General features: G+C 37.8%; 1 protein-coding gene across 1 annotated transcript; it reads right to left on the bottom strand.

The window, feature by feature from the left end:
• Positions 1–747: 747 nt before the first annotated feature.
• Positions 748–14,339, bottom strand: LOC142101487 (uncharacterized). The gene is made up of 5 exons (XM_075185941.1): positions 14,257–14,339; positions 6,063–6,146; positions 4,546–4,623; positions 2,469–2,573; positions 748–1,070 (listed from the first exon to the last, which is right to left on the bottom strand). Exons 1-5 carry the CDS (start codon positions 14,327–14,329, stop codon positions 748–750), a joined length of 663 nt encoding a protein of 220 aa, XP_075042042.1. The 5' UTR covers positions 14,330–14,339.
• Positions 14,340–16,827: the final 2,488 nt, after the last annotated feature.

The following is a 16,827-nucleotide window of genomic DNA, read 5'->3' as shown; positions in this document are numbered from 1 at the left end:
CGTACTTCTGCCTCCCCACTTTTTACAAATAAAAATTCCACAAAGACAGGCAAGGGGTGGGGTTCCAAGTTGTCCAGTTGTGCAGTCTGATTCTGAACAGTCACAAAGCATACCGTTAGCAAACTCATCCCTAGTCTCTATTGCTTTTCCTAGCAAGGTATAGTAACAAGGAGGCAGTGTGACAAGTCCTATAGCTTGGGACTGTTGGTGTCCTCCTCATCTCTTTTTCTTCATTTTGACTTCACCAGTGAATTTAGTCAATCAGCCTTACATGGTTTTGAAAAAACTTGAACAGAACTAATCATGTGTTTTACTCCCTTCAGGCTGGTACTCAATTTATTGCCAGAATCTGCAATCCAAAGCACTGGCCCAAATATCTTACTCAGGTCAACATCATCCAGTTGATTTTAAGGGTTAGGGTGGCATCCTTCTTTCCAATAATTAACTCCCCACCTCTACAACAATCACCACCATATCTGAATTGTTATCTCTATCCAGAGAATCATTTTCAGTGCTGCTAACCTTTCTTTCTAGAGGAAGACAACCTCCTGAGTGTTGTTCAGAAAGTCCAGTCCTATGGTCATTCTCAGACCTATTTCTTAAATTTCTTACAATGTGTGCTGGGGCAGCCAGACCATTTTCACCAGAGTTTAGAAACTTGGAGGTCTTCTGGATATGATACATTTAATTGACCAGAGTTTTTATCAGTTCCACTTCCGGTTGATATCCCCTCCACTGTCACACTTTTCAGTGTCTTTTACTGTAGTTGTCACAATTTATTTCCTCCACATTGGACCCTGGCATGGTAATTCCATTATCAACCCACACAGCCTCTGTCACACACTCCGTTACCAGGATCTTCACTGTGGTCACATATTGACTGAGGTTATCTTTCTCTATCTTCTCTCCCATGTCAGCGCACAACTGAATGTCATTTGTAGTATTGAGAACAAACAAGGCACCTCCCAGTAATTCCAAATCCAAAACATTTTCATGGACAACATGTTTAGGTAACATATCTTCTCGAAATTCCTTCTCCTGTACTGTCACAGTCTCTGGTACCTGTACATCTTGTGGTTTGTCAGAAAATGTTGCTGCCTTGTGCTGGTACTCACATAGGAAATCCTTATTGTTCTAATCACCACATAGGGGTAAGTCTCCTAAATCTTTCTGGAACATCAAGGTAACAGTATCCTGACAGAAATTTTCTTCCACAGCCTCCCCCAGTACCGTAAGTGGGGCAGCTGCAAAACGTCCATTGCGATGGGCCTCCCCCAGCCGATTATGCTGGGCAGCCGTAAATTATATAGAGTTTGTGCCTGATATTAATCCCTGCTTGGCATATTCCCTAGAAATACTGTCTTGTGAGACTCCATGACAGTTGGCGATGAGGTCACTGTCTTCCAATTCTGTAAGAAAGAACAGGAGGCGCAGTTCCTCCTGAGGCACCTGAATTCAATACCAGTGCTGCTACATACGACTGCCGTACTTGACACAATTTTAGTGCCAGGGTCCAATTGAAACCTGTGCTTTTAATTGGAGCTTATGAATTGCATTTTTATACTTCTGTTTTTTTTGTTTTTCTCTTTCTAATGAAATATTTATTTTTGACACCTGTGGTATTTATTTTTAAATTTGCCTTTCTACATGTATTTATATATCTATATGTCTTCGGAGGGTGATGACTAAGCACATCTTGTGTGTTTGATATTTTAATAATGAAACAATGGAATACAATTAGTATTTTCCGGTCACTATATAAGCATGAATAAATAGCATTACATTTAATAGTTCTCACAGTCCCAACTCTAATGTGTTAAATAAAGGAAAATCAGTCAACAAGGGAAATAATCATGAACACTTCACTACAAGTATATACACATAGAAATACAAGGAATCCAAAACCACAATTTAGTGGATTAATTAGATGAATATATATTTGAAATATATATATTGAATATATATATTAGAGGACAGCTCAGGCCCTTGTCCAGAAGCTTTTTGCCGACCCTATGCTGCGGAAACAGTCTCAGCAAAAGCAGGGGCTGCAATAATAGTTTAAGTGGCTTATGAATACATGGGACTCCAAGGCTGCTTGCACAGCCTCATTAAAAGCCTACGCTGCGTATATAGCCTTCAAGGGGTGTGACTGCTCAGACTAATAGGAAATGATTGGTCCAAGCAATAAGTTTCTCTCTACCCAAAATCTGGTTCAGACTAGGCCATGAATGGGCGTTTGTGACCGGAGCCCCGTTTGCCCCACCACCAGCCCTCAGCACCTTAGGGCTTGTGCCAATAGACATCATATATCTTAATATCTTAATATAGGAAGTTGATATTTTGCTTCCATAAAGTGACTATTCTTTTCTATCTTTACACATGGATAGAAGAAATATTATAGTGTTTTATTCCAGCCATTTTGTCATTTGCCCTTTGTACATGTGTGGATAGATTATGCATATACCTACCCGGACAACCACAGGTTTCAGCAGTGCAGAGCTTCAATTCCTGCAATTCAATAGGGCAGACACGGTCACAGGGACACTTAGTGAAATCTGTGGTAGGAGGTGGCCCTGTAGTCAAGAAAAAAAAATAATTTGCATATTAACTTTAACCTTATAACTTAGACCTTGTATTATTCAGATAATGGCATTGTCCCTGTCAGGATACCAGGATGGAAGTGTTGAAACCCAAAGAGTAATCCCCGCACCTTGAGGTTCCCGGATCACACAAGCAAGGAGAGTAGAAGGAAACAATGTTATATTTATTCCAGACATAATTATAAACTGTAATACAATATCTCAACTAAACAGAAACTAATAAAAACAATCAGCTAGGAAGGTTACCAATTCTTACTGACCAATTGGTCAGGTAAGTACAAATACTTACTCAGTAACCTATTATTTTAACCTATTATAGTGAATGCTAATAGTGGTCAGTAAGTCTTATTGACCCCTATTAGCATTCACTATAATAGGTTAAAAGTCCCAGGCCAAGTTGTAGCTGTAATATTAGTCCTGAGACAGTTGCTGTGAGTGTACCATACTTTAGACAAAGCTGTTACTGCATAGAATATGCTGGACCACATTGGGTGCTAAGTCAGTAGCCGGGACAACCGCTAATACATATGTATATATCCCCTGTGGTACTGGTGGTACTGTAATGTTTCCAATCTCCTGTCAAGCTGTAGGGAAATCTCTGGCCACACTGTTATGGAGTTGGGCCAAGATACTCTGTACCACTGGTCCTGATGCAATTGCTATAGAAACCAAAACACACTGAGATTGTTGCTGCTCCGGCCAAGCTGTTGCTGCAATTCAGAATACACTGTTAAATTTATTTCGGACAATGTGTTGGCGATGGCCAGGCTGTTTAAAAAAATGCAGGGCCTCATACATTTACAGAAGTAATGCTGCATTCTGCTACTCCACTACTTGCAGATCTTGGCCTCTGGGTCAAAATGTTCTTTATCAACATATTAGGCATCTGAATCCCAGTCTCCCTACTGCTGTAGGCTCACCAGGAAGACAGATCCATGAGCTATTCCCAATGAAGGGAAGAACACAGGTACAGAGGTTTATTGATGACCTGCATAATAGTGGGATTCTAAACGATTCTTCCAATGGAGCTGGTAGGAGTCGAAACTCCAACACCAAGCTTTTCCCAAATTGGAAAACCCTTTCTAGAGCCTTGCAGGCTCTTTAAATCTGTTCATAATTCCTATAAGTGGAACTCCACATTCTCATGGTATTAGATTGGCGAAGATATTCCTCGAGGTTGGATGTGGAGTTGATGAATGCAGTATTACTGTGTCATCCCTCCTGCTATGAAGGTACCCTATTGTCTGGTTTAGCCTTTGGGGGAACAATAGTCAATTCAGCATGGAGATGAAGCGATTTGTCTTATTGAACCCTGCCATTCCTTTGGGATCATCCTGGCTCTAATTAAGGTTATAGTTTCCGAGTTCACAACACACTTATAACATAGCACAGAATTTACAAGCACATCATTTATACCCTGTCCAGACAAGGTATACATAATCTATAAGTTCATGGAGCATCCGTAGCAGAGGGAAAAATAAACTTTTTATGGTAAATGTTGTCAATCACATTAGCCCACATCACATTAATGAATGAGCTGAGTGAGCTTAGTTCCATGTACAGAGTTCCTATGGGATGTGTCTGCAGCCGACAAGAGGTTATAATGGTTTCTTACGCACAGTGTGGTGATCCACATAGGAGCAATAACTGCCTCCCCCAGCAAATCAATATGCTAATTCTCCATAATATATATGTTGGTGGTGACAATATCAAATGTAATACCAAAAAGGGATGTGTCTGCTTAATAATCCAGTAAACACATTATACAAGTGAAGGGAAATCTCAAAGTCTTGTTTTAATGACAAGAGATTGATGGTGAATGCATAGTTCTATGTCCGTCTCATAACAGCCCCTCTAACTTTCACACTGCAGTTCATATGCGGTCAGAAAACAGGAGATAACACATACATTACATGAGGCTATGGGAATATATGATAGCCCTTACCTGTGCAATCAGTGCACTTCGATGGTAGTAAGCAGAGTGGTCCAATCCTCAAACTGCAGTCAAGACTGTCTAATGGAACTATAAATAAAAAATGTTCAATGGTGAGCATAGGTCATAACAGATTATATGTCTTTAACTACAAAATATGTCCAAAACGATGTTTGCAAGATAAATAAAAAAAAAAAATCAAATAAAGTTATGTGAACTATATGTTTTGTGGAGTTTCTATTGATGCATTCATTTATTGTACCATTTTATTTTTTGAAAACAATGTAAATAGACGTGAGATAAATAATTTCAGGCTATGTGAAGTTTTTTTGCTGGGTCTGTGAAGAAATTTGTAAACTCCAGGCCGATTAAAAATGTCAAAAAGGAACCATTTGAAATGCAGGAGTTTACTCTGATTTCAGATTTCAATAGCTACTGCTTGCCATGGTGCGAATGTTGTATTGTAGTGTATAATAGTGACAAGACAGTATTGTGCTGCTATTTTACTTAAAACTGGCATTGACCACTTTTGGTCATGAAAATCTTTTTCCTTGACTCAACAAGTTACAGGGGCAAGGAAAAGAGCCAAATGGGGTGTAAATTGCTTGCATATGGTGTCCTAGCATTTAATGAATTCCAAAAAATGTAAAACACTTTAACCTTTACTTAACTTTTAGAGATACTGCCTCATTGATCTACATTTTTACTAGAAGTGCCTGTGCTGAATGACAAGAAATCCTGACCATAAGTAACATTAACCTTTCTACCAACATGTTTATTGCACCTCTAGTTGCCATCCCTCCCATCAGTGGCGCATGCAGGGGGGTTTCTGAGTCTCTGGAAACCCCCCCTGTGCTAACTAAGTGGCCACTGTCCTATACAGCAGCCGCGGCGCTGTCAAAGAAGCGTCCGCGGCGGTGCTGTATTGTATACAGCACCACCGCAGACGCTTCTTAGACAGCGCCGTGGCTGCTGTATAGGACAGCGCTGGCGAAACGGAGCTGCTGCGCATGCGCAGCAGCTCTCCCTCGTTTTTTTTTGGTTTTTTTGGGGTCGGCGGGGGGAACATTCGACATTCCTCCGTGCGCCGCTGCCCATAGACCACATTTCTGTGCTGTTCCATCCTCCATCTACGTCATAGCTGTCCATGGTACTAACTGACACTACATCCATTTGTATAAATTAAATAAATTGAAATAATTAATCCCTATGTGAGCTCATGTCCAAATGTTTATAATATTCAGATATTTTTTTTTTTAATAATAACATTGGTACAAAAAGAGCGCCGACGGTTACCCCTGCACTTTTGCTGCACTAGAACACAATCTAAGTTTTGCATCAAATCTAGCTCTGGTCCCATTAGCTAAAAACTAGATTGCAAGCTCTACATGCAGGACGTCTGAGCCATTATGTGTACAGCATCGTGTACAATTATAGGTACTATATAAAAATATTAAATACATAAATAAAATAATTGTATTTTCACAAAGTATTTATTACAATGGACAAGATGAAAAGACAGAACTTACTTGCACAATTGACACAGTTCCTAGGTGAAATACAAGTTCCATTATATTGGATCATGCAGGTGGGCTGAGACAGCACAACAGGTACTGCAAGTAACACATATAATATATTAATTTATTACACATATTCAATAACCAATGAACTTGCAAAACCGTGCTTACTGCCTTTCAATTAATAAAAATGTCACATTTTCATCTGTCAATTAAAAATCAAAGACCATTATTTAAAATATGACATTCTATATACTATATGAAACTATATACAGCACATAATATTATTATGGCTCCGCAGTGCCATAGATTAGGAAACACAGGACAAACAAAACAGGGACATACAAGGTAGACAAAATAAATACAGACATGAAAACTAGGGATATTGAGCCTGTTCATTAGAGAGTTTACATTCTAATTGGAAGAGCGCACAGCTGAAACAAGTGGAACGAGTGTAGCTCATAGATGAGATTGGGAGGGTGTTGTAAGGATGCATTAGTGTGGGTTGTATAAGTGGGAGAAGGGTAAGCTTTAATAAAGTGATGGGTCTTTATAGGGCATCTAAAGATTTTAAGGCTGTGGGAAAGGCTGAATTCCATAAGTAAGTTAATTAAATTTAAACTCCTCACCCTCACCTTTAAAGCTCTTAGTCAATCTTCCCCCAATACATCTCCAATCTCATCTCTACCTACACTCCTTCCTGCCCCCTCCGCTCTGCTTGTGATCACCGCCTCACTACTTCACTGATCAACTCCTCTCACTCTCGTCTTCAGGACTTTACCAGGGCTGCTCCCCTGCTGTGGAACGATCTTCCACGTTCCATCAGGTTAGCATTCTCTCAAAGGCTTCAAGCGTGCCCTTAAGACTCATTTCTTTTGTCAAGTCTATCAGTCCTCCTCCTAACTTCCTTGTCCTGGCTCTCTCACCCAGTTAGTACCACCCTATTTGTGTCTCCCCCTTCCCTTTAGGATGTAAGCTCTCATGAGCAGGGCCCTCTTTCCTTGTGTGCTTCTTCTACTGTTCCATTACCCTCTGTACCTCTTGGCTCTGTTTTCCCTGTTTTCTAAAGCTTTGGCCTTCTTCTTATTGATTTCTACCATCCCTTTCACTATCTGTCCCAGATATAATCAGATTTGCTTTACCCTGTCACCTGTGTTTGTATATATGTTGTGTCTTGGTTCTGTTTTCTGTACATGTAAAGTACAGCGCTGCGGACCCTTTGTGGCGCCGTATATGTCAAAGGTAATAATAATAATAATAATAATAGGTTACAGCCCAGAGAAGTCTTGTAGGCAGGAGTGAGAGGTGGTTAAGAGAGATGAAGGGAGGCGCAGTGTGATGTTCTTGAGGGCTTTGTCTATAAGGTTATTTTAATTGGATTCTGGAGAACATAGAGAGCTAGTGTAGGGATTTGCAGAGTGTAGCATTTTTGCTACAATATATTTTATGGTTGAAACAGTCGTATTTCCATTGACTGAGACCTCTTGATATTTTTACTTTTAATTTATGCATCTCAGTAGAAAAATGTTGGTCATCTGTACATTTTTATGAATTGCTAATAGTACTCATAGTTAGTTTCAAGAGTTGGTAGTGGTTGGTAAAATTATACATTTACTGGGTGGCGGAACAAAGATAAATTAAAGCACTGTCGTACCAAAAAATATTAAATGTTCACATGTAAGATCTGTGTGAACGGATGCATTGTTGCCAACATTACAAAATAATTTCTAGGGAGTCTTAGTGCTGAGCATAAATTTCACCGTTCTAGAAATAGCAATATCATTATTGTCATTGATTTGTAAAGTGCCACAATGCTTTATAGAGCAGGACAGTGGGGAAAACTGGGCATATATAAAATAGGGACAAACAAGGTAGCCAAAATAAATGCAGATGTGAAAGCAAAGGGTCAGGGGATGCCTGCTCATGAGAGAGTTTACAATCTAGTGGATTGCAATTAATGACAAAACAAGAGAGTGAGAATATATAGTGAGAATTGAATTACATATACAAAATACAAAACTTTATAGATGGACCAGGACCAACATTTATCAGGAACAACTTGTTAAAACCAAGGACTGTCCCTGGAATCTGACAGTCAAGTACTATTCAGATGTCATTTTGTTTTTTACCAATGGAGAATAGAGATACATTGTGCATTTGGCTGTGGAATTTCCCACACTTCTCTAGCGGAAATTGTCGTTAAGCCTTCTGAGTGGGAATCCCATTATTATTTTTGTTCTGCCTAGAATTCATAGTCTTACATATGCCACACTAAAGAGCAGAATGAATTGATAGTGTCCTTATTACAACTCCATAATATATTGCATTTAGAGATGTGTGGAATTGCTAAGCAAAAGTGGATCTCAAGGACTGTACGTCTGTGAAACAGCTTATTCCATTGAAAAAAGAATTTCACTGTGAATTTACTTCATTTACTTGTCTTCGACAAAATGGCTTCTGGAGCCCACAGTCAAAATTAAACATATTGCTCGCTGCTGGTGCTCAAGTGCTCAGCAGCAGGGAGATGACTATGCAGGGGATTACAAACTCCCTTACATGCTGTGCTATGTATATGTAAGTATTGAGAGGCATTTTGGAAGTAAGCTCACAATACTTGACTAGGGTGTGCATACATATATCCTTAGGTGGACTAATCTGCAATTGTGAACATAAAACAGACAGGTGTTGTTTTTAGATTATCTATACTAAAGAAAATTGCAGATGAAAGACAACATGCCATAATTCATTGACAAGAGGGGCAAAAAAAAATAATCTCTAAAGAGCTACGTCCACAGGTACAATTTATATCACTTCATGCATCAATATTGCAGACCTTTCAAGTCTATGCAATGCAATATACAACATAAGCTCATATGAAATCACTCCATCTCAATGAATACAAGTAATTATTAATTTAATAGTTGGCAAACGTGAAAAAAGTTATTGAAATGTTTAATAATAAAAATATCCTCCAATTTAGATGCAGTCTCTACAGCAATGATACAGTTACTAACAAACTTTTTTTCTGAAATTCTTACTGAGCAATTGAATAGAATGTTGTACAACTCACAGAAGCTACAGACCTATCTCCTCATCTACCTGTTTAGTCTATTTTGTTTTTTTCTCTTATTTTCCTCTTGCACTCATTACTCTCCAGGCTTCTTGTTCTGCAGTGTAGTTGCTCCTTTCACTTTACACTCTTCTTACTATTCCTGTTCACTGCTCTCCTAGCACGTTCTTTTATTGCTTACCTTCACTTTGCTTACACTCTATACCTAGATATAAGATCCCTATACTGCTCACCCCAGCACCCCACCTAGAAAACTCCAGATATCTCTATTATCTAAGCTTCTAAATTTTTAACAAAAATGGCCATTGGAGCCCACAGCCATAGGCAAACATAGCGCAAACTGTTAGTGCTCTAGTGCTCAGCGGTGGGAGACAGGCTATATAGGGGAATATAAACCAGCTTTCATATTCTATATACTTTCAACACTGGATAGTACAGTAAAGCCAGCATTACTCAATAATAGTAGCCCTATTGTAATAAAGTAAAAATGACTGTGGGGTAATTTAAGGGATTTTTTAGATATATTTAATATATTGCTATCACACTTCCCCCTGCACTAACCCTGTGCAAATTAACATATGCTGCAAAAAATTATTAATACCTATTCTTTCTAAAAACATCCCTAAACATTGACAGGATTCAATTGACTGCAATGTGGGTTTATTTCCATGTGTACTCGCTGCACTCTAATTTGTGTAAGTGTACTATTAAAGGATTACAAGCACTAATTACATACAGTTAGTTAAAACCTCCATGTACTGAAGTACCACCTCCCTATAGAATTTACTGTATATGGGAAAATGTTATTTGGATCTCATCGGAAGAGTCAATGTTGCAATGTTGTGCAAGCCGTTATGAACTACAAACCGAATGATGCAGCACGGTGGTGTAGTGGTTAGCACTTCTGCCTCACAGCACTGGGGTCATGAGTTCAATTTCCGACCATGGTCTTATCTGTGCGGAGTTTGTATGTTCTCCCCATGTTTGCGCGGGTTTCCTCCAGGTGCTCCGCTTACCTCCCACACTCCAAAAACATACTGGTAGGCTAATTGTCGGCTTTCAAATTGACCCTAGTCTCTCTCTTTCTGTCTGTCTGAGTTTGTGTGTTAGGAAATTTAGACTGTAAGCTCCAACGGGCCAAGGACTGATGTGAATGAGTTCTCTGTATAGCGCTGCGGAATTAGTGGCACTATATAATTAAATGTTGATGATGATGATGATGGGCTTTCTATTCAGTTGAGGATGCTTTAAACTTAGCATGAGGAAACAGTGTTTAGACTGCTAGCCCCTACATTGGGTGCTTGTACTCTACTAAACACAATGTAAAATACTTTTACTAACTTAGTTAAAGGCCATTAACAAAACTGCACCAACCTACAACTCAGCACTTGTCTCAAAATATCTCCCAACTAGACTTATTTGCTTTGCCCAGCATATACATCTCTCATTCACACTCCTAATAGTTTCAGCATACGCCAAGGCCAGTCCAGATATCATGGCACTGTATAACTCACTATGGGAAAGATCGTAATGGCAGGGGTATTTATCTAGGGTGCATTATTCCCATCAGTCTGATCTTTTCATCTTTGGTTTAGCCAATCAGTGAGACAGTATCCCAGAATGTGAGCCACAGTGCTATTGCCTTCTATGACTGCAAACCAAAGGCTTTGGTTACAGTCTTACAGTTGCCATCATGGACTGTTTGGTTGCTCGCTCCCACTAATTCATCAGAGTGGTGATACGAACACTCTAGTGATTATGACTGTAAACTGGAACTATTCGATGTACCATGTGATCTTTAAAATAAAAATTAACTTCTTTCACCCTTTTGAAAGTTGTTCCTGATTAAAGAACCCGCCAGAGGATACCAACCGTGCTATCTTCCCACCCCTGTCAACACTGTCATTTGGGACTTAGCACCAGCCTGATCTGTAAAGCTGATAGCACAGGTGCTCATCCCAATACCCCTGGGTGGTGCATGCTGTGATAATAATTGTCAAATGTAATTAAAAGTATAAAATAAATAAAAAATTTAAAATTGATTGCATTTTAATATGTGGAATTACTGGTCCTAACAGGCCCTGGCAGCCATAAACTGCTTGGATATCATGGTGCTTCTAGAACTAATGTAATTACTAACATTCCTGGCAAATACTATCTCATAAAGCAGTGTATTTCTATTTTGGTATCTTTCACATAACAGTTTTACATATATATAATGCACATATCATTTATCTCTGTTTCTGAGATGGAACATATTGACTGATGTGCAAAAACAGCGATACTGTTAAGCCAAACCTTTTAAACATTTATTTATGAAAACGGAAATGAGAGGGAAAATCGAAATGGTACTTTGGTAATACAGAGGTGAAGAGCGTGCCATCATTTTTCTTTTTTGCATTGAACTCATATATCTCCAGCTATTCACAACTAAACCAGTCAGATATCTGATACAAGGTAGCACAGATTCCCCATTTAATCATTTAGTTTATTGCGATAAACACTGCTCCATATGTAGGTTATTATTAAGGTGTCCAGAGACATAACACAAAGCAAAAACACACATACATACTCACAACATAAAAAATCAGTAAAATTTAAAAAGTTAAATTTGAAATGCAAAATGACTGAGAGAAAAACTGATCAAGAGAGAGAGCAATACATTCGCTATACAATGCCAATGCACCCGAAAATGCAACCAACGCAACAAGATAGTACAGTGATAGACAGCTGCAGACTTTGCATGCAGCTGCACAGACTGATAGCTCCTGTTAAATTTTATCTTGCAATAATCTCTGAGATAGTCTACATAATTCACAAACCAGGGTGTGTACGATCTGTCTACAGGTTCTCCGTTTTCACCTTCTCATTTTCACAAACCCCAAACATTCATTTCAGCAAAGGTGAGTGTCTTAATTCTACTGTCACTTAATTCTTCTTTTTAATTCTTTATTCTCCTTTCACAGAATTCATTGTATTAACTTTTTGTGTTCCATAATTTCTTGCATGTTATGTTCTGCAGTGCAGCAGCACATTTTCTTCCCTTCTTCTTTGATACTAAACATTTCAACAATTCCTATTTATATGTTTTTCTTATCTTCTATGTTATTTTCATAGACTCCTCTTATTGATTTACTCTCTATTCACTCACTCACTCTTGTTGTGTCTTTAATATAGTTAATCCCCTCTCTTCTCTCTCTACACTGTGATTTCCTCACAATCTGCAAGTCGTTCCATGCTTCCCCCCCTTAGGGAAAATTATGTTTCCAAAAATGTTAAATATGTAGTCAGTTTTCAAGTTTTAAACAACATTACACATGTACCAACCCTCTACTGCTTTCAATTATTTTAAATTTATTCATTCAAAATCACCTCAACTCTCTTCATTTCTTTTTTCATCGTTAAGCTTCAAAAAAATGCATGACAGAGTTTGTAGATTCCCGACCCATATATATATTTTATTTATTATAACAGCTAATTATTTTCATCTTACATCTTTCCACAACAAAACTCTCAAGTTATGTGTTGCATTTTTAACATTTGAATACATTATAATTAGTATTTATATTATTATTAGCATTTTACCATATGCTCAATATATTTTGTACTGTATACAGCATGCTACTCATTTTGTGTACCATAAATTGTAGAAATTGTTTCTATGCTTAGATTTTCTCAATTTATTTTTCCTTAATTATTTTATTTCTTTGTGTTTCATGCTGTTCAATTTGATCTGGGTTGTGATTTATGGCTATTTTGTTACGTGTGTAATCATTATGTATTGGTCTCTTCAAAACCTCTAAATTAGAACACTTTTCATTATTCTTCTCATGTATTTCTTTTGTATTTAACCAAGTTGTTCCAATTGAACTCTATTTACAGTAATTTAATTATATATTAAATAAATGTTATATTTTATGCTTAGTGTGCATTTTTCTCTCTCTTTTTTTGGCTTGTGCTATATTTCTTTAACACATGCTCCATTTGTGACAGATTGTATCTTTATTGCTTTGTTTGATCTTATTTTTCTTGCTCTATTCATGTTCTTTACACGTCCCCTGTCCATGAAACTAATAAACAATTCTTAAAACTCTCTCTCTCTCTCTTTCTCGCTCTCTCTCTTTCTTTCTCTCTCCCTCCTTCCCTCCATCTCTTTCTCTCTTAACCTCACTCTTCCCATCCCTCCCTCTCTCCTAAATTGAAACATTTTCTATACAGTTTAATTTGTGGGACATTGGGAGATCCTCCTCATTTTACGATGTACATGCAGCCACACGTCCACACAGCCTATCTCTTTTAGCCTACTATCATTTTCTTTACTCTCTACAAAGACACCTTTCTCAACTGACAATAGTGAAATAATTTAATTTAGCTTGCCAAGCATTTTAACTGGGAACAATTATTTCTATTCGAATGGTTTGGATATTAAGTTCACATCTGTATAATTTCCAGATCTTTATCTACCTACATTTTTTTTTTTGTCTAAAATATTTTTTTCCCCCGTGGACATTTTGTTCCAGCTGTCATAATTGTTCTTTTAATTATTTTATCTATTTTTCCATCAACCTTTTTACTTTATACATTCTATTCTTTTAATTGCTTTTCTGCCTTTTTTTGCTCCTAGGACAAATGCTTGCTACAGAAAGTCACTTTATGTAACTATTATTTTCACACAGCAAATGCAATAATTATCAGTATAATCATTAGTGTTTTTATGTGACCCTGAAATTAAATATTGTTTAGCTCAAAGCAACTTCATTAATGTTCTGATGGAGTTCTTTAGTTAAAGAAGTCATTTTTACCTTCTGTACATGAAGCAGACTACAGTTCCACCAGTTATCCAAGTAGCTCAATTCCCTTAAAATGTACTTGAAAGCTTCCCCATGCTCTCAAGATAAACACTTAACCTCCTTGTAATTTCATAGCAGACAGAGCTATACGAAAGATGAAGCACATACTGTAATTATACAGTTTTGATGTTATAAAACACTCAGTTTATACAAGGTTCCAACTCATCTGTGTCATATATCTATTGTAAAGCAATACCAGCACAGCTCCTGCCTTCATACAATGTGACAGCCAAAAAGAACTATAGGGAACATGACACATCTAACACAAAACAATGGATGTTCTTACCATTTGTGAGAAGGTATGCAGCTACTAAAAGATTCCATGATGTCATTATGTCAAAAGTCATGGTTTGAACCATTGCTCTTTCTCCTCTGTACTCCAGATATAGACCTAACATTAAAAATGAGGGTAGTATGTTGTCCTTTCTCACTTTAAGGCCTCGGTTAGAGGTGGTGACACCATTCCAGGGACAATGGGGCGGGACACCTGATGATTTATTGTTTGCCCTCCAATATCCTTAATGACCAGTGACAGAAAAATGCAGGGCCTGGCGGGGAAGGTGGCAAGGTTTAAAGGTGGAGCTGCATGAATTATAATAGATCACGAGCATCTAGTAGGAAAATAGGCTCCTTATGTCTACGTATTGTAGTGAAACAAAGAAACATGGGAATAGTGTGACGATTGTTTGCGTGTGATGTAATATGACTTGCTTTATGCTAATATCTCCTTTTGGATTACTAAAGGCTTGTAATACAATTTAAACACCTTAACACTGGAACCATCTTTTACCTGAAGTAGAGCAGATATGGAAGTGATTGAAATCATTTGAAGACCAAGAACCATTTTTGCATTATAATGTTTAAGGTTCATTTCTACTTTCCAATTATATGTTCTAGTTTGGTCTAGGGATGTGCAAAATTTTCAAAACTGTCACTCTGATTATTCACCTCATTCCACATTTGGCTGTAATTTTTTTTTATGTTTTTCCAGGAGGATTTGATCTTAAGTGTTCTATACAGCATTATCTCTATCGTTTTTGTTCTTCCCAGAATTCCAAGTACTATCCCAGTTATCCCAGAGCAGAACAGATTGATAATATTAAATGTGGAATTTATGGTGACAGCATGGAATGTCATCCACATTGCAACTTGGTTTAGGACAATTCATGGCTGCTCCATCGATCACAGTTACCTGTGATTAGTGGGACAGTCATGAATTGTCCCAAGCCTGTACAAATCATAATTGCTTAAGCTGTTTGCATACAATCAATAAAAATCCCCTTTATGTGGTCTATTCCTGTTTAATTCAGTTTGACATGCAATATGTACGGTAAGATCAGGGGTGTAACACAAAATCACCAGGCCGCATAGCAAAATTTGGGGGGTGGAGATGAAAGTTATGTGTCCATCTTCTACTTAGGCCCCCTCTCTGCTCATCTGATCATATAGATTCTGTGCGAAAAGCCCAAGCAGGACCTCATTGTGCCTAAACTGGCCCCCACACATGCTCATAAGAGTGTAGTGGGGCACAGCATTGCAATTAAACCAGCATTACCAGGCCTCACTCACCTGTGGGCCTCATAACTGTTACATCCCCTGCATTAGCTGTAGCTACACCATTGTGTGGGATCTTATTTTACAAGTTAAACATATCGGACCTGATTCATTAAGGAACTTAAATTAAAAAGTTTCTTATTTAAGTCTCCTGGACAAAACCATGTTACAATGCAAGGGGTGCAAATTAGTTTTCTGTTTTGCACATAAGTTAAATACTGACTATTTTTTCATGTAGCACACAAATATCAACTTTAAATTTCAGTGTACAAATAAGCTAACAAGTATTTGTGTGCTACATGAAAAAACAGTCAGTATTTAACTTATGTGCAAAACAGAAAACTAATTTTCACCCCTTGCATTGTAACATGGTTTTGTCCAGGAGACTTAAATAAGAAACTTCTTAATTTAAGTTCTTTAATGAATCAGGTCCATCAACTGGATCTACCATGATCTACTAGAGTAGCATCTCTTGCTGTAGGATTATTGTCAAAGTGACAAGCCATCTTGTTGTCGGTGGGACAGCCGTGGAGGTTTCCTAATCTGTCTACTAACTATAAGTGTATAAATCTACTATAATTGCAGAACGCAGGAGGGCCATCTTGATAAATTAAAAACGTTTTTTCGCCTGTCTGTAAACCGCAAATATATGTATATTGTTGCAGATAAGTTGTGTGTAATATTACTAAGTATGTAACTATGGGTTTGTTCCTGTAATTTCATATGTGGCCATTGTAACAAAATGATGTGTATGATATCTTTAATAATTAACTGAATTGAACTTGCATAGACAGAGAGTGTACTTTTATAGTTAAATATATGGTTGATTTGTTTTTGTTTGTAGAAATCATATCTGATATTCTTTAACATTCAGTCAAGTGGGTGCCAGAAATAATGGAGTCCTCTGTTCAGTCTCTGGAACTTTTCAGATTGTGTGGGTTGAGAGGAAATTTAATTATGTTCTCAGTGAGCGCTAATGTGTAGAAGAAGATAGAATAAACATAGGTTCATTCCTTTCGAGACATCAGAACACCTGTCTGCTTGCCATCAGAAAGATCGCTAAGTTGGGAGTATAAAGATGGGTTGCAAACAACCAGAGAGGCTGATACTTTGTTGGAAGGCTGAGCAGGGATCCAAGCTCTATCCATCAAGCTGTGAGACACAGAGCTATTCCCCGTTACTGCAGTGAGCAAAAAGGCTCATCTACTATCCTCCACTTGACATGTTGACTGCTTAGTTGCTAAGTCACACTATACTGTGTGAGCAGTGATATGGGCAATCTAGCAACTATTGCTGGTGCCTT

Source organism: Mixophyes fleayi, chromosome 9 (assembly GCF_038048845.1).
Source record: "Mixophyes fleayi isolate aMixFle1 chromosome 9, aMixFle1.hap1, whole genome shotgun sequence".
NCBI lineage: Eukaryota > Metazoa > Chordata > Amphibia > Anura > Limnodynastidae > Mixophyes > Mixophyes fleayi.
The sequence above is the reverse complement of the archived record's forward strand: the minus strand, read 5'-3'. Positions and strand labels throughout refer to the sequence as shown.